Here is a 22,215-nt window from a genome sequence, read left to right on the forward strand (position 1 = left end):
GATCAGATCTTTGCCTTGAAGTGAAGTGAGGTGCAGTAAAGCCATGTAAACCAAATTACAGTTTTTTCACAAGATTATTTTTATTCAGTATCACTTTCTGCTGTTCCTTTTCTGAAAGAGGAGTATGCAGAAATAAACTGCCAAAGCTAATTTACTCTTCAATCTGTCTAATGGCCTTATGGACCTTATTTTGGGGTAGATAATAAATGTTATGTCAATGAAAGAAAGACTGTTAGGGATAGGCATACTATTAGCACATCAGATTTAGAGAGATTTAGCATTACATCACTTGCTCACCTTTGTAGAGAATAGGTGCCGTCAGAATGAGAGGCCAAACAGCTGATAAAAACATCACAATAAGGCTTTTTAAAGGAGAACTCCACTTCCAGAACAAAATTGACAGATAATGTACTCACCCCCTTGTCATCCAAGATGTTCATGTCTTTCTTTTTTCAGCCATTAAAAAATTTTGATTTTTGAGGGAAACATTTCAGGATTTCTCTCCATATAATGGACTGATATGGTGCCCCGATTTTGAACTTCCAAAATGTAGTTTAAATGTGGCTTCAAAGATCCCAAATGTGGTTGTAAACGATCTTAGTTAGTTTTTTTTCCGGTTCATGACAGTTAGGGTATGTTGAAAAATTCCCATGTTCTCCCACAACTTCAAAATCATCTTATATCGCTGTTTTACCTTTTTTTGTTAAGGGTGTCTGATCTTCTTTGCATGTTCTCTTTGCAAAGACTGGGTCGTACTTTTGCAGTGATGTAGGATGATTTTGAAATTATTTTTGAAGTTGAGGGAGAAAACACGACTGGAGTCAACTAACTGTGTTGAACCATAATACACAGAGTTTAGGCAGAGCAAGACAAGACGAGCGTTTGAGATTAAAAAGTATTTAAATTGTATTTTTTAAATGAAAATAACCAATCGTTTCGCTAGATAAGACCCTTCTTCCTTGGCTGGGATCGTTTACAACCGCATTTGGGATCGTTTGAAGCAGCATTTAAACTGCATTTTCAAAGTTCAAAATCAGGACACCATATCAGTCCATTATATGGAGAAAAATCCTGAAATGTTTCCATCAAAAAACAATTTCTTTACGGCTAAAGAAAGAAAGACATGAACATCTTGGATGACAAGGGGGTGAGTACATTATCTGTACATCTTTGTTCTGGAAGTGGACTTCTCCTTTAACTGTAAACCGTCTCTTCTGGCCAAAATATCAGTCCATAATCCATAATAACACTTCTTCCAATGGAAAAGTCAATCCCCTGTTGTCCCCACACAACAAAATCCACCAACACATTTGTTTAGAACACTGTTTTAGACTTTTTTCACTGGTAAATGGTGCTTGATCTGTGCATATTCCTCTCCTGATTCACATGATACCTCTTTTTTGCTAGAGAATGCCATATTATGGATAGCCGAAAGCAACGGTTTAAAATTAAAGAAATCTTAATTTTGGATTTGTTTCTTTAAAAAGGCCACTTTTCACTTCAAAAGAGGTTAATCGATGGGATTGCTTCTAGAGTAGTTAGATGTTTTTATTAGCAGTTTGGACTCTCATTCTGACGGCACCCATTTACTGCAGAAGAAGTGAAATAATGCTAAATTTCTCCAGATCTGTTCCAATCTTGGATGGCCTGAGGGTGAATACATTTTTGATAAATGTTTGTTTTTGGGTGAACTATTTCTTTAACATTTTTTCAAATAATGCATCACGCAATCCAGAGCTGTGGGATTTTTAAGTGTTTGAGAATATTAGACAATCAATTATTCTGATTTATTCAAATAAGTGGTAAAATAGGAAGAGAAGTTGCTGTCCTCTGCTCAAAATAATTTCTCAGCAAAAAGGATTTCCATCAGTCATGTGGAAACAGTTAGTGTGTTGCCGTTAATAGAAGTCTGAGAAAAGACAGACTTCAAAATCACACATATCTTGGGAACAGAAAAAAAAAATAAATACACAAGTGCTGTTCAAATAACAGCTCTTCTTCTCTTCTCCTCAGATCTGAGGAGTGCCAGCTGTGTCTAAAAACACCAGCCAAGAAAGCAGATTAAAAAAAGTCTCCAAAGGAAAGAAACTGCACGAACATTTTCTCTCATGTGTTATGATGCAGTCTAAGTTAATATTATTCTTGGAACTTGTTTCTTGATTATGTTGTAATGAATGAAAGATGGGATTTTTGTTTGAATCATATCTGTCATACTGTTAACTCAGACTCCTCTCTGCCTCTTTGGACCATATGGGAGGCTTCAAGCTTTAGAGGGAGATGTCACCGTAACCTCATGTCGCCCTGACTTCAGCTGTGTCCCATCAAATAAACCAACTGTCCATCTGTGTCCAATCTACTTAAAAGCAATTTATGGCCTCAGGATCACGAGTTTCGCTTATCACTTATCACGTTTTATGTACATCATTTTCATATTAAGGTCTAATTCTAGTCTTCGTGTGAATTTTTTGAAAACGAACTAACACTTTGAATATTTGAATGTACACTCTTGTTCAAAACACGTTTTTAAAGTAAGACTTTTATCCAGCAGAGGACACATTAAACTGATCAAAATAACAGTAAGACATTTATAATGTTACAAAAGATTTGTTTTAAATAAATGCATTTCTTTTTAACATTCTATTTGTCAAAGAATCCTGAAAAAGCACAACTGTTTTTAACATAAATAGCAAATCCTGTAATCACTGAAGATCCTGTGTCACTGAAGACTTAAAATTCAACTTTGCCGTCACAGGAATGAATTGTGTTTTAAAATAAAGTTGAGGTCAAACACCTTGGAGAATCTGCAAAATGTTAATTATTTTACCAAAATAAGAGGGATCATACAAAATGCATGTTATTTTTTATTTAGTACTTACCTGAATAAGATATTTCACATAAAAGATGTTTACACATAGTCATAGACATAGAAAAAATAATAGGTGAATTTATAAAAATTACCCTGTTTAAAAGTTTACATACACTTGATTCTTTATACTGTGTTGTTACCTGAATGATCCACAGCTGTGTGTTTTGTTTGTTTGTTTGTTTGTTTTAGTAATAGTTGTTTATGAGAGTTTCCAACAATGACTGAATGGTTTTGAGAGCCATCTTTTCACACTGAGGACAACTGATCATATGCAACTGTTTCAGAAGGTTCAACACTCACTGATACTCCAGAAGGAAAAATGCATTAAGAGCCAGGGATGAAAACTTTTGAACAGAAACTAGAAACTACAGAAGATACTTAAATGATTCCCAGAAGACAAAATAAGTTACATTTACCATGACCTTCAAATTTTTATGCATCGTGTTTTCTTTCTGAAGCATCAGTGAGCATCTGAACCTTCTGTAATAGTTGCAAAACCAAAGAATTTGTGGACAAACAAGGGACTCGTAAACAACTATCACTAAAAAAAAAAAGAAACGAAAAGAAAAGAAAAAAAAAAAAAAAAGCATTCAGAGATGCTATAGATTTACTCAGACTTCAAATAATATAAACATAAACCATATAAACATTTTTATGGTTTTTGACTTTATACAGATTTATATTATTTATTCTTAAATAATAAATATTATTTATATTTAAATATTAATAGTAGTAATTATTAGTTTAATAATTTATATCATTAGTATATTATATATAAGTAATTATATTAACAAATAATTTAAAAAATATTGGTATTTAAAATATTTATATTTGATACTATATTAAACGCTTATAGACTGGATAATTCAGGTAACAACACAGTATTAAGAATCAAGTGTATATAAACTTTTGAACAGGGTAATTTTTATAAATTCGATTATTTTCTCTTTTGGACTATATGAAAACATGTGAAATATCTTATGCAGGTTAGTACTAAATAAGAAATAACATGCATTTTGTATGACCCCTCTTATTTTGGTAAAATAATTAACAGTTTGCAAAGGTGTAAACTATGTAAACTTTTGACCTCAGCTGTATATTCAAACAGATGACTGTTATTTAAAATAGTATAGTTCACAATATTGCTGTATTTTTACTGTATTTTTGAGTATATAAATGGTAAGAATAAGAGACATCTTTCGAAAACATTACAAAATCTTATCAAACCCCAATCTTTTGAAATGTGAACCGAGTTACTGTTAAATGTCATGAAATGCAACATTAATTACCAAGAGCAAGCATAACACTTAATTATTCAAACCCTGAAAGGTTTCAAACCTACAACCTTTTGGTTATCAGTTAAAGTCTTTCAGATTAGGGCTACACCACCCAAAAACCCTGCTTGACCCTATTCAGTGATAAACAAATGTTTTTTTTTTTGTTTTGTTTTTTTTAATTAATCCACTTATTTTAAACTATAATACCACGCTTTGTTCATTTTCAAGAGTAAGCACAAACAGATCATCGAATGGAGATCCCTTTGCGATTTGCTCAGTAGGCACATGAATCCTCTATGAAGTTCTATTCATAAGCAACCAGCTATGAGAAAAAAACAGACGTGGAAAAAATGAAAGGTCTTGCAGCAACAGGAAAACAGCTATGAGAGCACATTCCAAGTGAACCCCGGCTTAGACAATGAGGGGTGGGACAAAACTGTATATTTTAAAATCTGTAATCTAACCCCTAAATCAAGAACATTGCTCAAAGTTTGCTTTACACTTATCGAGATGGAGTCGTCAGGAGTCGATCAGGGAATGTTTATTTCCAAGCGGAAGAAGACTGTTTCTTCTCCGAGCGGCAGTTTCTTGTTTTCGGTTTATCAGCTCGAGATTTGACTGGAGATATATGCCACGACTCGGTATGCTCTGCGTTACGCCGATCTACGCAATATTTCGCTTGAGGAAATACGACTGATCGGATTGTGAGTGAATGAAAACCGAACTGTAAAGAGTTGAACTATTGAGTTTACACCGAGAGTGCCAGGATGTGGAAAAAGTTAAGGATCCAGCACATCTGGATATGACTTGCGCCGCTGATTTCACTATATTCGCCGTTAGGAGATAATAGTTTTACGTTTTGAGTAATGAGAGACAGTTTCATAAACAGATGAAGTTTGATAAACTTGATTCGTGAGTGAACGCAAGACGAAAATCAGGTAAACTCTCCTTTATGTGTCCTAATCTATTTTTTAAATCTCTCTCTCTCTCTCTTTTAAGTTGCTCTTATGAAAGTGGCGTAAATCATACGAATACTATTCAGAGTGTAAAGTTGACAACATTTTGAATGAAAGGGTCATGAATAGTTGATGCGCAGTGAGAGCTTTTTCATTGTGAAGAAGTGACTGAAATTTAGAAGTTATTTTATTATTTATGAAACAGAATCACAACGTGGAGAAAAACACAAATCATACTCGTTGTGTTTTCTAGGCACCTTTAAAATTCTATTTGAGAAATGTTCTCTGCACAGGTGAGTTGTCAGATAACAGAAGCACATTTTAAATATGTTACAGGTTGGTCATTTATAAAATATGTGTTTGTAATGTCTAATACTGATGCAGTATTATATATGCTGTCATACAATAATGTGCCAACAAAGGTGGGCTGCATTATATATCACACAGGTATTCGAATGAACTATTACAAGAAGGTTTATCATTTGATAACCATTACAACTGTTTAAATATCAACATTCAGTGTAGACGTCTCTGCTCGCCATGTTCCTTGTTGCACTCACTGACACGAACAGAACCTAAAATGAAACCCACATCTAGTTATCGTGAACCGTGAGGTCAGTTCATTTATCTCTGGAACTGTGAAATGCTGGCGCTTACAAATACATTGAGGCGTACCAGTCCTTTTTTTACTGCAGTCAAAACAGGCAAGTTCTCACAGCTACAAGATGGAGTCACCAGATAGGCTGCTGAATGCTGAATTTCCCCTTAACCATTTTAAAATCCTGACTCGAACCCTTTATTTATTCCTTCAGGTTAACAATATGGGCTATTGTGGGTGTTATACTTTTGGAAGGTCCTGCAGAGAGACATGCTATACTCCATCTAAACAATTTTAAACAGAACTTTTAAACAGAGCTAGTGATCACAAAGGTGATTAAATCCTAAACTGTCACCAGTCACAGGACTTCACACTTTCACTGTCACTTACACGTTCATAAAAAGTGTAGTTCAGTAAAGTTAGTATTAGAAATAACTGTAAAATAAATAAATGTAAATATAACTGACAGAACGTTTAGCACTTATTCTGTTTCAGAGAATAAGTGCTGAGAAAAGTGGAAGAAGATTTAGAAAGTGCAGTTAGTTCCCATGGGTCTTTTGACTGCTCTCAGAGAGAATGCTGACAAGCAGGTCATCGAAACAGGAATCGCATTTCATCATGTTCACTTTAGGCTTTGATTTAAGACGGACACTATCTGATTTGAGAAACATCCTGGCAGCTTGGAAATAAAGATCAGTGTACCCAGAGAGAAGAGAGCATTTCCAAAAGGGTGGGGTGGTTTTCCGCCTTAAATGTGGCCCAGAGGGGCCAGCAATTACCCATTTTTTGTGCTCTAAGCGTACGTGACAAAGTTGTTTACACTGACCCACCTGCACTTACATTGGTGGGCTTAAATGCAAGACTTAAAAGACTACTCCACAGACATAGTGACTCATGCTGGAATCTCGCTCTATTTGTTTCTATATCAGGAAGTGGTCATCATCATTTCCAGTTATTTGTCTGTGGGCTTGGATCCCATATTCCCATTAATTTATATCAAATGTACTCCAGATAGCAACAAATATCACACGTTAAATAGATTCGACATATGTGTGATATTTCTTCAGAGGGAAGGATCAGCTCATACACATCAACTCTGGCTCTAATTACCGATGCATTTCAAAACATCGTGGCTGACTCTGTTTTTCCATGACATCACATAAGTATATAGTATACCTACTTTAATTACAGCGTTGGGGGAACACAAAAATGTTCTGTTGTTTTCAGCATCTTACTGTTATATAGCGATCACAAAATGAATTTGGACAATTTGGGACACCTAATGACTTAAACATAAGAATGTCTTAGATTAAGCAAATAAACAGGCATCCGCAAAGAAAAGGTGCTATAGATTTACTCAGACTTCAAATAATATAAACATGAACCATATAAATATATATATGTTTTTTGACTTTATACAGATTTATATTATTTATTCTTAAATAAAAAATATTATTTATATTTAAATATTAATAGTAGTGATTATTAGTTTAATAATTTATATCATTAGTATATTATATATAAGTAATTATATTAACAAATAATCTAAAAAATATTGGTATTTAAAATATTTATATTTGATACTATATTAAATGTTTATAGAAAAACATTCGTATATAATCCAAAAACTAAATATTATATTTATAATAAAATTATATTTAAATATTAGTAGCAGTAATTAGTATTTTAATAATTAATATTATTATAACATTATTATAATTTTTATAAAATATTTAGAATATTTTCTTAGAAATTTTACATTAATTATAATTCTAAATTCTATATATGTATGTATAAAAACAAATAAAAGAAATGTTAGTATTAAAATTAAAATTTATATTAATAATACAATTATTTATATATAAATACTAGTAGTCATAATTATTAGTTTAATTATTATTACTATTAGTAATTAGAAATTGTACAATAATCATATATATATATATATATAAACAAATAATAAAAAAATTATTGCTATTTAAAATATTTATATTTGATATTATATTAAATATGTTTATAGACACATACATATATAATAAAAAACTAAATATTATACTGATAATAACATTTTCATATTTAAATATTAGTAGTATATTAGTTTAATTATTAACATTATTAGTACATTGTTGGAACATTTTCTACAAACAATACAAATATTAGTATTAACAATATTTAAATTTGATTTTGTAATAAGTATGTTTAATGTAATATTTAAATTCAATTTTAAGTAAAATAATGTTATACAAAATCTATACACAACAAAACACTGTCGTTTTCACCTATTGCTAATTGTTAAAAGCGGCCTGCAGGACATGCCAACACTTCAGATTTCCATCGTCTTCATATAAAAAGTTTTCACTCAGCCATTTTGCTTGCGTGACCAGTCGACTTCCAGACCTAGAGAAACAAGCAATCCGGAGTATCTGGACGGCTAGCCGGGTGCGGCCTCTGAATGGCAGGAAGTATAGCCATCAATATTTACTCTGCGTGTGCAGCAGCCAGAGTGTCTGCAAGGACCAGCGGCACAGAGGAGAGTGAGGCCTCCACTAAAGTCCTCTCCCACCCATTCTGACTATAATTGCAACACAGACAGACTGACTGGACCCTCTCCATCTGTCGTTCTTTAACTCACGACTTCCTTTGGTGTGGACAGGGGTTATTGAGCTTTTTTCCATTAGGGCTTGTAAAGAGATTCCAACGCTACATGTCACTGTATGATTATGCCATTATATGATTCCAGCATGGAGCGGTGCCTTGTAAATGCCAGATCAGCGAAGGATGGTGCAAGGGAGCATGGGATATGTCCATAAAAGGAGCTGAATATGTTTTTTTGTGTTGAAGTGCACGCTCTTACATTGAATTCTGTATTCCCTCTTTCTTAGACATGAAGGCTTCTGAGATGCTCGCTGTACTGTTAGTTTTACTGTATTCGGGGAGATACGCAACTCTTGCAGGTGAGATTATATAATTGCAGTCACACTAGTTTTTATGTGTGCATATTTCTGAGTGTCACACAAAAATCAGACGGTAGATATTTGTTTCCTGAGTTGACAATAAGCCAGAGGAAGTATGTATCTTCCTGCTCTGTTTGGACATCTTGTTAGACACCGTTGCAAACAAACACGTTTCTTTTTTCAGATAACGTTTTGACAGACTCTCCCCCAGAGAATGGTAAGTATGTTCTCATATACTGCATATGTAATCAACTGAAATACTGTGATATTATTCACACATAAAATTGTTACTTACATTATCTCTTTCTTGTCCAAAGATAAAGGCGAAGTGGGCGATATACAGTGCAGCTGTGAGAACCCATATGGCTGTGAAAACAACACCTGCTGGGGCCGTATTTGCTTCTACAGTTCAATCCACGGGCGGGTATCAAGGGGATGTTTTTCCACCGGCGAGCAGTGCTACGTGCCTGATGTACCTGGAGTTTATACCAAGTGCTGCTACATGAACTTCTGCAATGCAAACCTCAGCATGCCTGAAATAACAGGTAAGCCATTTTTCTTTTTAAATTTTCAGCTCAGAAAACTCAGTTACTCATTTTAGAGATTCATTAATAAAAAATGAAAGACTCTTTTGCTGAGATCAGTAGAAGTTTGCTCTCTGCTGCCTCCTACTGTTGCCATGTTGCTGTACCTCAAATAGAAACTCACTTTAGATTAGGGATCACATATTCACTACTAAGTATAGTGATTCACTATTAAGAGTTTTCCCTCAATAAACTCCTAATTTATTGCTTATTATTTACTATTTATTTGCAAGTTATAAAGTCAGAACTGTGTGATATAAACTCGCAATTGCGAGAACTTAAGTCACAATTCTGAAAATATAGTCAGAATTGCAAGTTAAGTCAGAATTGTGAGATACAATCTTTTTTCCCCTCAGAATTGGACTGTATGATTGCAAGTTTATATCTCACAATTCTGAGAAGAAAGTCAGAATTGCAATTTACATTGCAAATTGCATTTGCAAGAAAAAAAAACTGAATTGTGAGTTCATATCATGCAATTTATATCTCGCAATTGTGCATTTATATCTTACAATTCTGAGAAAAGAGTCAGAATTGCGAGTCTGTATCATGAAAATCTGGTAAAAAAAAGTCAGAATTGTGAGTTTGTGTCATGCAATTCTGAGAAAAACATCAGAATTGTGAGTTTGTATCACACAATTCTGAGAAAATCAAAATTACGAGTTTGTACCATGCAACTGTGAGAAAAAAAGTCAAAATTGCGAGTTTGTATCACGGAATTCTGAGAAAAAATTCAGAACTGTGAGTTTGTATCATGCAGTTCTGAGGAAAAAGTCAAATTGCGAGTTTGTATCATGCAATTCTGAGAAAAAAAGTCAGAATTGTGAGTTTGTATCACGCAGTTCTGAGAAAAAAAGTCAGAATTGTGAGTTTGTATCATGCAATTCTGAGAAAATCAAAATTGCGAATTTGTACCATGCAATTCTGAGAAAAAAAGTCACGCAATTGAGTTTGTATCACGCAATTCTGAGAAAAAAAAAAGTCAAAATTGCGAGTTTGTATCACGCAATTCTGAGAAAAAAAAAGTCAAAATTGTGAGTTTGTATCATGCAGTTCTGAGAAAATAAGTCAAAATTGCGAGTTTGTATCATGCAATTCTGAAAAAAAATTCAGAATTGTGAGTTTGTATCAAGCAGTTCTGAGAAAAAAATTCAGAACTGTGAGTTTGTATCATGCAATTCTGAGGAAAAAGTCAAATTGCGAGTTTGTATCATGCAGTTCTGAGAAAAAAAAGTCAGAAATGTGAGTTTGTATCACGCAGTTCTGAGGAAATCAAAATTGCGAATTTGTACCATGCAATTCTGAGAAAAAAAATCAAAATTGCGAGTTTGTATCATGCAGTTCTGAGAAAAAAAAGTCAGAAATGTGAGTTTGTATCACGCAGTTCTGAGAAAATCAAAATTGCGAATTTGTACCATGCAATTCTGAGAAAAAAAGTCACGCAATTGAGTTTGTATCACGCAATTCTGAGAAAAAAAAAAGTCAAAATTGCGAGTTTGTATCACGCAATTCTGAGAAAAAAAAAGTCAAAATTGTGAGTTTGTATCATGCAGTTCTGAGAAAATAAGTCAAAATTGCGAGTTTGTATCATGCAATTCTGAAAAAAAATTCAGAATTGTGAGTTTGTATCAAGCAGTTCTGAGAAAAAAATTCAGAACTGTGAGTTTGTATCATGCAATTCTGAGGAAAAAGTCAAATTGCGAGTTTGTATCATGCAGTTCTGAGAAAAAAAAGTCAGAAATGTGAGTTTGTATCACGCAGTTCTGAGAAAATCTAAATTGCGAATTTGTACCATGCAATTCTGAGAAAAAAAAAGTCAAAATTGCGAGTTTGTTTCATGCAGTTCTGAGAAAAAAAAGTCAGAAATGTGAGTTTGTATCACGCAGTTCTGAGAAAATCAAAATTGCGAGTTTGTACCATGCAATTCTGAGAAAAAAAGTCAAAATTGCGAGTTTGTATCACACAATTCTGAGAAAAAAAGTCAAAATTGTGAGTTTGTATCACGCAATTCAGAATTGTAGTCAGAATTGTAAGATAAAGTCGCAATGACCTTTTTTATTTTTTATTCAGTGACCGATTAATAGGCTTCCATATAATATTGTTTAAAACTTAAAAAAAAGGAAAAATATATTTTAAAAGGTGCTTAAAATGTTATTGATATAATTTAAAAATATATATTCCATATATTATATTAGCTGTATATGCTATATGATGCATTTAGCATATTTTCATATATTTAGCATATATAAAATTTCACAATGACTGAAAATGTGGCTCTGCAGCAAATTTCAGCTGGTCTGGTAGAGTGATGTTCTTTACTGTTGCGTTTGTTTCTAGTAGGCATGCCCATCAGAGTGATTCTGTTGGTGGGAGTGCCATTGTTGGTGCTGCTGGTGTTGTTGATGGCAGCCTGTGGGCTCGTGTTGTGGCTGCGTACAAGGCGACAGCACCACCAGCTGGTGGAACATGACATCATGCCCAAAGTCCCCAGTGGAGGGGACCCAACATATGGGGTAAAACACTACTGCCGGGTGGCATTCACAGCTTTCTGACAGATCTCATTATCCTCACTTCATTGTGATACAGATTTATTTGTAATTAGCTTGTCTTAATGATTGTTTGTGCTCTTATTTACATGAGAGAAAACTTTCTCTTTGACAGAAATGAGATTAAATGGAGCGTTTTCTGCCTCTCTGATTTTTCTATGGAGAAAAATACTCTTGTTTTTTCAAATATGCTTCAAAATGTCATAAACTGTGTTTAAATTTCCCAAAGACAAAGTTTGTTACTTCATTGCAGTAGAACCAACAGGTTTAATTCAGTCTCCTGAGCAGTAAAAGTAAAAAGTTCCCATAATTTGATACCAAGTGTATGTAATATTTTGGCTGGTCAGTAATCTAAGTGTGTGTAATTCTCCTTTTTAGGATATCTTTGATGAGTTTTGTACGTCCGGCAGTGGGACTGGCCTGCCTTATCTGGTGCAGAGGACCATGGCTCGACAGATCTCTCTGGTTGAGTGTGTTGGTGAGAGAACATTCATATCTCATTACACAGTGCTGCATTGGCAGTGACTGAAACAACTGCAGGATGATGCTATGAAGTCTAGGAGGTTGAGATGTGTCATGGTACACCTTTTTTTTTTCTTTAATTTTTTTTTTTTTTTTTTTCATTATGTACAACACTGAGTTTAACTAACAGGCTGGTGGCATATTCATTTAAATATACTTAAAATTTAAATACTTAAAAAAATTTAAATGCTACCATAATTGATTAAATATTATTATTATTATTAATTTATTTATATTACAAATCATGTATTATTTATATTACAAATGATATATTATTAATATTATATAATTTGTATATATTCTAACAATAATAATCATATAATTATTATTATTATCATCATCATTACTACTACTGCTAGTGGTGTTGTTGCTGTTGTTTATTATAATACTATTAATTTGTTATCAATAATAATTATTTTTTATTGTTTATTTAATTACAGTATTAATAATAATTTATTATTAACTTAAAATGTATACAACTCTTGTTTCATACTGTACAACATTGCGTTTGATTTAGAGGGTGGTGGCATATTCATTTTAATGTATTTTAAATACTTTAATATTTTAAATGCTATCATAACTGATTGAATATATTGTTATTAATATTATTATCTTTTTTAAGTATTAATTATATTACAAATAATGTTATTAATATTGCAAAAAATATTTAAATGAACAATTTGTGGATTGAAATATATTCTAATAATAATTATTATTATTATTGTTGTTGTTTATTATTATTATTATTACTAGTAGTAGTATTGTTGCTGTTGTTGATTATAGTATTATTCATAATATATATATATATATATATATATATATTGTTTAATTAATTAGAGTATTAATAATTTATTAATAATAACTTAAGATGTATACAATTAACTTTTTCATACTGTACAACATTGAGTTTTGATTTAGAGCGTGGTGGCATATTCATTTTAATGTACTTCAGACTTTAATATTTTAAATGGTGCCATAATTGATTAAATATATTATTATTATTATAAAAGTATTATTTATATAACAAATATAAACATTATTAATATTATAAAACTAATTTAAATAAGCACAGTTTGTGGAATGAAATTAGGAGGGTTGTGGCATATTGATTTAAGTGTACTATTAATTTAAATACTGTAACATTTTATTTAAATGTATTATTATTATTATAAATGTATTATTTATATTACAAATTATATCTTATTAATATTATAAAAATAAGTACAATTTGTGGATATATATATATTTTTTTTTTTTAAATAATAATTATTACTAGTAGTAGTAGTATTGTTGCTGTTGTTGATAATACTATTAATTGATTAATAATTATTATTTATTCATTATTAATTTATTGTTAATTTGTTGTTTAATTAATTCACATACTAATAAGAATTTATTAATAATAACTTAAAATGTAGACAATTGTTATTATTAATGTTGTTATTAATTGTATTATTACTTATGTAACCAGAAATATTACCATTTATACTATAAAAATATTTTATATGAAAATATATATAATTATAATACAATAATTTAGTGTAACTTGTAGATTGAAAGATATATTTTAAATTTTTTATTATTATTATTATTACATTTGTTTTAAAATGTGAAAAAAAATAATGCAGTGCACTCATAATGTCTATACATCACTGTAATATGCTTCTAATTTCATTAATAACATTTTCTTCTGACAGGTAAAGGGCGTTATGGAGAGGTATGGAGAGGCACCTGGATGGGAGAGAGTGTGGCTGTCAAGATTTTCTCCTCCCGTGATGAACAGTCCTGGTTTAGAGAGACTGAAATCTACAACACGGTCCAACTAAGGCATGAAAACATCTTGGGTAAGTTCCACCCACACTGCATTTTTCATTGCTTGTGTGGGAAGGGATCATTCTGCAAGTACTGCAGCAGCCACAATATGTTTTGACTTACCCAAACATCACTTTTCCAGTGAAAGAATTACACAATGTTTGATTTAAAATGTAATATTTCTCTCTTACACACGTTCTCTGTCCGGCTACCAGGCTTCATAGCATCAGACATGACGTCTAAAAACTCCAGCACTCAGCTGTGGCTGGTCACGCACTTCCACGAGTTGGGCTCCCTCTATGACTTCCTGCAGTACAGCACGCTGGACCCCGAGGGCTGCCTGCGCATGTGCCTGTCCATCGCCAGCGGCCTTGTGCACCTCCACACAGAGATCCTCAGTACACAGGGCAAACCAGCCATCGCACACCGAGACCTGAAGAGCCGCAACATTCTGGTGAAGAGAAATGGCGAATGCTGCATTGCAGACCTGGGTGAGAAAATAGGAAAAAAAAACAAAAAAAAAAACAAAAGAGTCTATAGTACATAACTCACTCCAAACCATTAGTGATACAGACATGAATGACTTCTCAAAGAGTTCAATGGAAGAGTTGTCTAACCATGAGTTTTTTTAAGTCCTTTTGTCACTTTACTTTATTAAACTTTATTAAAGGTAAAAGTTGATATCAAATATTGTTTTCTTAACATAATGTGACTTCTGTTTGCTCTCTCAGGCCTGGCTGTCATTCACTCTCAGTCTAATGATTATCTGGATGTGGGAAACAACCCGAGAGTGGGCACCAAGCGCTATATGGCACCGGAGGTTTTGGACGAGAGTATTCGTGTTGACGTTTTTGAGTCCTATAAACAAACTGACATCTGGGCCCTGGGTCTCGTCTTGTGGGAGATAACTCGTCGAACTATTGTAAACGGTAAGATGGAATAATTATTTAACTTTATTTGGTGGCACCACTGCTATTCTGTGCTCTTGTGACTTTAAAGGGGACATCAGATGCCCATTTTCCACCAGTTGGTATGACCCTTCAGGGCCTTCATGAAATGTCCATGACATACTTTGTTTAAAATTCTTCAATGATTGTGTAAAGCAACGCCCTGTTTTACCTTGTCAAAAACAGCTCTGTTCACAGCGACCCATTTCGGTGCATGTCTCTTTAAATTATAATGAGCTACTACTAGCTCTACCCCTCTCTTCCATTTTTTGTGTGTATTCTGTGGTGCTTTAATATGCTAATATGGGACAGTCCGTCAGTGGTCGTGGGCGGGACCTGACCTATGCAAACACCATATAAAAGTGAATTTAGTATCTGAGGTCCCCTTTAATATGCTAAGAACTTATAAATAATTAGTTAACGTTTCATTGCACATTGCAACTTTCATTGAAAAGTTCTCTGACTGCCGGATCTCAATGTTCTAGCTTAAGTTTAGTTTTTCTGTTGCTAAGCAACAATTTTCACCATTCTGATGTGATAGACTTTTCTCGTAAGTTTCTTCGTTTTACTTCCCCTCCATTCCTCCCTTCGTTTTTTCTCCATGGGTACGTCTGTCTCCTCTATCCACCCACGATTAGCGGCCCAATAATTATAAACAATCTTATCTGGTGTCAACACTCCCGCTCATGTAGTCCAGATGCGCTTGTGCTCTTTCTTTTTCTAGCTCTCTCTACCTCACATACACACTCACTTTTTAAGAAGCATTTAATCAATCCTTTATATATAATTTTTATGTACTATGAACTAACTGTAGTCACTAACATTAGTCAAATGCATCTTTCTTGTAGTAGAGAATATATACACATATAGGTAAGATTTTTTTTAAAATGTTTTTAAAAGAACACTCTTATGTTCACCAGCGCTGCATTACTTAACCAGTAATACAGTAAATATTGTGAAATATTATTACAATTTAAAATAACAGTTGTTAAACACACTACCAGTCAAAAGTTTTTGAACAGTAAGATTTTTAATGTTTTTTAAAGAAGTCTCTTCTGCTCACCAAGCCTGCATTTATTTGATCCAAAATACAGCAAAAACAGTAACATTTAGAAATATTTTTGCTATTTAAAATAACGGTTTTCTATTTGAATATATTTTAAAATGTAATTTATTCCTGTGATATCAAAGCTGAATTTTTAGCATCATTACTCCAGTCACATGATCCTTCAGAAATCATTCTAATATTCTGATTTGCTGCTCAAAAAACATTTATTATTATTATTATTATTTTAAAAACAGCTGAGTAGAATTTTTTCAGGTTCCTTTGATGAATAGAAAGTTTAGAAGAACATCATTTATATGAAATAGAAATCTTCTGTAACATTATAAATGTCTTTATCATCATTGATACTGACTCCAAGCTTTTGAATGGTATAGTGTATAATGTTACAATAGCTTTTTATTTCAGATAAATGCTGATCTTTCTATTCATTAAATAATCCTGAAAAAAATGTACTCAACTGTTTTAAATATTGATAATAATAATAATAATAATAATAATAATAAATGTTTCTTGAACAGTAAATATCATAGATATCCATCATTGGAATGATTTCTGAAGGATCATGTGACACTGAAAATAGTTTTGATCACAGGAATAAATTACATTTTAAAATGTATTAAAACAGAAAACAGTTATTTTAAATAGTAAGAATATTTCACTGTTTTTGCTGTGGTGAGCAGAAGAGACTTCTTTAAAAACATTAAAAATCTTAAAAAAGTTTTGACTGGTAGTGTATTTTATTCTTGTAATGGCAAAGCAGCATTATTATTATTTGAGCAGCATTGATATTATTAATATATTTGAGGACACAGTACTGTATTTTTTAAAGATTCTTTGTTTAGCAGAAAGTTTAAAATAACAGCATTTATTTGAAATTGGAAGCTTTTGTAACATTATAAATGTCTTTACTGTCACTTTTGATCAATTTAATGCCTCCTTCCTGAAAAACCTTACAGGCTTCACACTTTTTTAAAGGCTAGTGTGTAAATATGTAAGCTTCTAATTTGCATATTTTAAAACATGTCTTTATATTTCTTTATATAATCTTCTGGTATATATAACAAAATGCAAAATAATAGCTTTTTTAATGGTCTCACTGTAGCTTTTTACCCCATAATGTCAGCTGCCATATGCTGCTCATAGACTCCCTGGACAATTTCCAGCCATCCTCCCACAGAAGTAGAAGTACTGCCAACCTCCAAACTCCCAAACCACTGTTTTATAGATATGGTCAGAAGAGACTTTCAGTCTCGGCACACATCTGCATTTTTGTCAGTAAAAATTCAAATGCAATGTAGTCAGCAAACGCTGACAAAAACCCATAAAATCCCTTAATTCTGTGGTTTTCTCAGGGATTGTGGAAGAGTACAGACCGCCGTTCTTTGACATGGTGCCCTCTGACCCAAGCTTCGAAGAGATGAAGAAAGTTGTGTGTGTTGACCAGCACAGGCCCAGTCTCCACAATCGACTACACTCTCATCCGGTGAGATACTCAAACATGCCAGAGATACAGACTCAGTGACTCGATAGACTTGGACTCGAGTCAGACGCTACACAAGGCTTTGCTTTGACAGCTGCAATCTGGAGCAATTTGTTAGGAAAGCATTAAATGTGTGTGGGACAAAATATTCTGTCAGTCTATGAAGTCACTGAAAATAATCTTGTGGGCTTGCTGTAGAGAGCATATTTATTGCATATGCAATAAATGGATGGAAATTTACATTTATCCTGCTTAATGCCATAATCAAGACAGAAGAAAGCAGAATAGCAGACTTACAGGCTAGTCACTAAATTTGTTGCAATTTGCACTTGAAAATAATTCTCCCTTTGAGTTCATATCTCCTGCGTCTACCACATACACATACTCACTCCTACAATGTATCAGCTAAGAACAGAAAGCCAAAAAAGCAATTAATCGTTGTTTGACACATATTTCGAAGCTAACATGACACGTTGACACAGCCCATACAAAACCCTGTTATTTTGTGTCAGATGTTGGATGGTTTGGAACTGAAGTTAAAATCTGGGTCACTTCTTTGAGTCTATTTTGGTAGCCTGATTTGAAATGAACACCAGGCAGTTATATTCATACATTTACACACTAAAAGGAACATGTGACCATCAGAAATGACTTTCTACTCTTTCTGTCTTTTTTCTGTCAAGATTTTGTCTGCAATTGCGAAGATTATGAAAGAGTGCTGGTTTCAAAGCCCTTCAGCTCGACTCACGGCTCTACGTGTGCGAAAGACCCTCTCCAAACTGGACCAGGACCATGACTACGACATAGACAAGCTCAAACTGGACCTCTAGAATAAACCTCCTGCCGGGCATTTCCAAAGAAGCTCAAATCTATCGGACCTACGTGACATATTCATTCGAGTACATTTAGACTCTTTTAAAGCTTCTTGTCTTAAGGTTCCACTGAACACGATTTATCTAATCATGAAATTACTTCACTGGGAAGTCGAGGCCATAACTGTGCTGTTCAGTGTTTCTCCTCAAATATATCCGCTCTTCTCGGACCTGCATATTTCAACATGGTGACTCATTTGTTACTGAAATTAAAACAAGGTTGATAAACCCACAAAATTCTTTTCAGTATAGTGAGAGTGAGAAAGTTTCTTTCAGGCAGGATGTGGGTCATTCAGGACTTCCTAACTGCGGTGTTTCCTGAAATTCTTAACTTCCTAAAGATGACTGTAACCTAGAAAGGTTGCCACATGCTTTAGACTGTTTGTTGCACTTATTTTTTGCAGCTGTTTTTTGGGTCCAGGAAAGACTAGACCATGTTTTTAAAGGAATAGTTCACCCAAAAATGAAAATTCTGTCAATAATTACTCACCCTCATGTCATTCCAAACCTATAAGACCTTTGTTTATCTTCGGAACACAAATTAAAGATATTTTTGATGAAATCTGAGAGCTTTCTGACTCTGCATAGACAGCAATGCAACTGACACGTTCAAGGCCCAAAATGGTAGTAAGGACATTGTTAAAACAGTCCATGTGACATCAGTGGTTCAATTGTAATTTTGCGTTATGGTATTTTTCTTTGCGCACAAAAAGTATTCTTAAGGTTGAACCCACTGATATCACATAGACTATTTATATGATGTCCTTACTACCTTTCTAGGCCTTGAATGTGATAGCTGCATTGCTGTCTATGCAGGGTCAGAAAGCTCTCGGATTTCATCAAAAATATCTTAATTTGCGTTCTGAAGATGAACAAAGGTCTTATGGGTTTGGAACGACATGAGTGTGAACAACAGAATTTTCATTTTTGGGTAAACTATACCTTTAAGAACAAGAACTGCATTAAACTTGCACCAAGTAATTATAAAACAGAGGACATACTAATACAGTGCACTTTTATAAATGGTTAAATATTTTTACAAGTTTGAAATGACAATCACATTACTCTAGCTGTACTATATCTTTTTTTATAATGTACAATATATTTGCTTTTTCAAAAACAATAATCAAAAATGTGTATCCAGGTTCTTTTGCACAAAATGTCTATTGTTATTTTCACTCCAAATAATAGTATTTAAGTATTAATAAAACTTCAGAATGCTGAAGCAGACTGACAATTTCTCTGCACTAAAAGGGTTTTCAACAGATTATTAAATCTTGAGCAAATTTTTATGGGGGAAAAAATAAAACAATTATTTAATGTATAAACTAGTGATTAATCACAATTAATCGCATCCAAAATAAAGGTTTTTGTTTACATAATATTTGTGTGTGTACTGTGTATAGTTATTATGTATATAGTTAAGATATGGATATATTTAAGAAAAATGTTATGTCTATATATATATATATATATATATATATATGAAATATTAATTATATGAAAATATACACATGGAAATACATGGAAATATTTTCGAAATATATACTGTGTGTGTGTACCTATATACACATAATAAATATACACAGTACACACATATATTGTGTAAACAAAAACTTCTACTTTGAATTCAATTAATCACGATTAATAATTTGACAGCACTAGTATAAACAAACAATCAAACAATTAAAATTAAAATTTCACTTAAATGTGTTATTCAACATTAACATCCCTGATAAAAAAGAAATAGATTTAAAATATATTTATTTTATACTAAGTATAGTTCAAGTCTGTTAACATATTTACTAACATATCACTTGATGCTGAAATAAAATATAACTTTATTTGGAGTACTACTTGTGCACAATGCACATTTCTTAGCATTAAGCCTAAATATGTTTTAATGTCACTACTGATGAAGATTGTATGATCTTTGAATAATATCTGTCTTTAAATGCAAGATATTTAGCATACCTAAAGCATACTTTAAATAATTCCATTTTAGCACAATCAAATATACTTCAGCATATCTTAAGTTGGACTTTGACACTACTCCGGCACAATTAAAGTGCATTAAGTACAAAATTAGTTGTTCCAATTCAGCAGACTTTAAATATACCAGTTTAGTGTACTAAAAGTACAACTGCAGGGTATTTTTATTATATGAAAATGTATTTGTAGTATACTTAGCTTTGAATAAATGTATTTTAAATACATTTTAGGGATGTTTTGTAAAACTTGTGTCCACTAGAGGGCATCATTAATTGCTCTTTTACCCCCCAAAAGTGTAACACTGGGTTCATGTTGCCTTTTCTCTATCAGCCTGATCTGAGCAAACTGTGCCACAGCCTGATCTGGTTAATGAATACAGCGTCACTTCAATAGTCCTTAAGGAGATATAACAGATCTATTTCCCTTTTGCCTCAATCCACTTCTTATAAGCTATAAACAATGTGCATCCTGTCTTACAAGCCACGCAATCTCGCAATTGTTAGAATTGTTGTTCTTCGAAGAGACGCTCAAAGACCTGATACCCCCCCGGGAACTACCAAGACACACCTCGGTGTTGTTGAACAACATTTCACGGATACAATGCTGAATGCATCCTTCACTATCATGTTTCAGACAGACCTATATTTACCCGGTGCAAATAGATATCTCACGTATCTTATTCATAGAAACGAGACTGCCAAATGGGTGTCTTTCCAGTACAAATCCCTTCCTACGCACGCCGTCACACAGAGAAGGCCAAAAGAGCAGATGTTCCGCTGATTGATGGATATTTATAAGATGTTTATCTCGTTTTTTTTTTCCTGAGCCAAAGTTTCCCTTCGGCGTGTCGTGTTTGTCTTGCTGTCAGACTGTATGGCGGAGTGAGAGGATGGGCATTGATTTCTGTCTGCCTGTTTATCTATATCTGCGCCCTCACTATATCCATCTGTGGAGGAGCACAGAGAGGGGGCTTTGCTGGAGATAATTCCCCAACTCTGCCTGTCCGGTCAGACAGAGAGAGGGTTATTTTTAACAAGAGCACAGTGGCCGAGTAGAGTATCAATGCCCTTCTCTGATAGGCCAGACTCCTCTAAAATGGTGCCCTTATATCAGCTGTGTGACATTTTTACCTAGATCAGATTCATTCCAAATGCCTTTGTTTGGAAAACTCGGATATGAACGCCCTGCTGAAATATGTCGATTGATAATTGAAAGATATGACCCCACTTTATAAACAATGGACAGCCAGGGGCCAGATTAGCATGCAGTCTGGCTACGGCAAAGAGGTTAATGGTAACAATAGAGGTTTAAGACTGTAGGCCGCAACTCTAAACGCTTCGTGTTTGACCTTTGCATTGAAAGCGACTTGAAAGGAATTTCAACGTAATTAGATTTGATCTTGTACATCATTCTTTATGTACCCATATGGCTTAATGCACTAACCGGGAGTCTCCTCGTGTCATGCGGCCATTAAGAGGACAAATACTGAGTGCATCAAATGTCTCTTTATTCCTCAAAATTAAAATCACAAGTTCTCCTCTGCCCTGCACTATTTAGAGGAAGTAAACATCCTGAGGTCCTGGCAGAAGCTAGAGCGCTCCTATAGGAATATGTTTGACTTCTTTCCCAAAAGATGCAGTTTCTTTTTTCATACTAGATGAAGTCAAGAACTTACTTTTTTGTAATCAGTGATTTGTCATGGGGGTCTAAGGTCTGTTAAGCTTAACCCATACTGTGCTTTTG

At 33.4% G+C, this 22,215-nt stretch overlaps 1 protein-coding gene across 2 annotated transcripts; it reads left to right on the top strand.

Moving 5' to 3' along the window:
- Positions 1 to 4,523: 4,523 nt before the first annotated feature.
- Positions 4,524 to 19,864, top strand: acvrl1 (activin A receptor like type 1). Of its 2 annotated transcripts, none has more exons than XM_051096404.1 (11): positions 4,524 to 5,081; positions 8,580 to 8,651; positions 8,836 to 8,868; positions 8,969 to 9,196; positions 11,576 to 11,748; positions 12,160 to 12,259; positions 14,001 to 14,147; positions 14,331 to 14,606; positions 14,847 to 15,044; positions 17,481 to 17,611; positions 18,292 to 19,864. In XM_051096404.1, the coding sequence occupies exons 2-11, from the start codon at positions 8,582 to 8,584 to the stop codon at positions 18,436 to 18,438; spliced, it is 1,503 nt and encodes a 500-aa protein (XP_050952361.1). In that variant the 5' UTR covers positions 4,524 to 5,081; positions 8,580 to 8,581; the 3' UTR covers positions 18,439 to 19,864. The 2 variants fall into 2 exon arrangements, with proteins under 2 accessions (XP_050952361.1, XP_050952360.1); XM_051096403.1 differs by having other exon boundaries at positions 4,528 to 5,081; positions 11,573 to 11,748.
- The last annotated feature ends 2,351 nt before the right edge of the window (positions 19,865 to 22,215 follow it).

The sequence above is a fragment of the Labeo rohita genome, chromosome 23 (assembly GCF_022985175.1).
Source record: "Labeo rohita strain BAU-BD-2019 chromosome 23, IGBB_LRoh.1.0, whole genome shotgun sequence".
NCBI lineage: Eukaryota > Metazoa > Chordata > Actinopteri > Cypriniformes > Cyprinidae > Labeo > Labeo rohita.

What these genes read in the sequence shown, in the direction of transcription:
- acvrl1 (XM_051096403.1), top strand. Translation starts at nt 8,582, where the DNA reads ATGAAGGCTTCTGAGATGCTCGCTGTACTGTTAGTTTTACTGTATTCG. An exon ending in AAGGCATGAAAACATCTTGG is followed by an intron (nt 14,148 to 14,330) that starts GTAAGTTCCACC and finishes TCCGGCTACCAG; the next exon opens with GCTTCATAGCATCAGACATG. An exon ending in TCGTCGAACTATTGTAAACG is followed by an intron (nt 15,045 to 17,480) that starts GTAAGATGGAAT and finishes TGGTTTTCTCAG; the next exon opens with GGATTGTGGAAGAGTACAGA.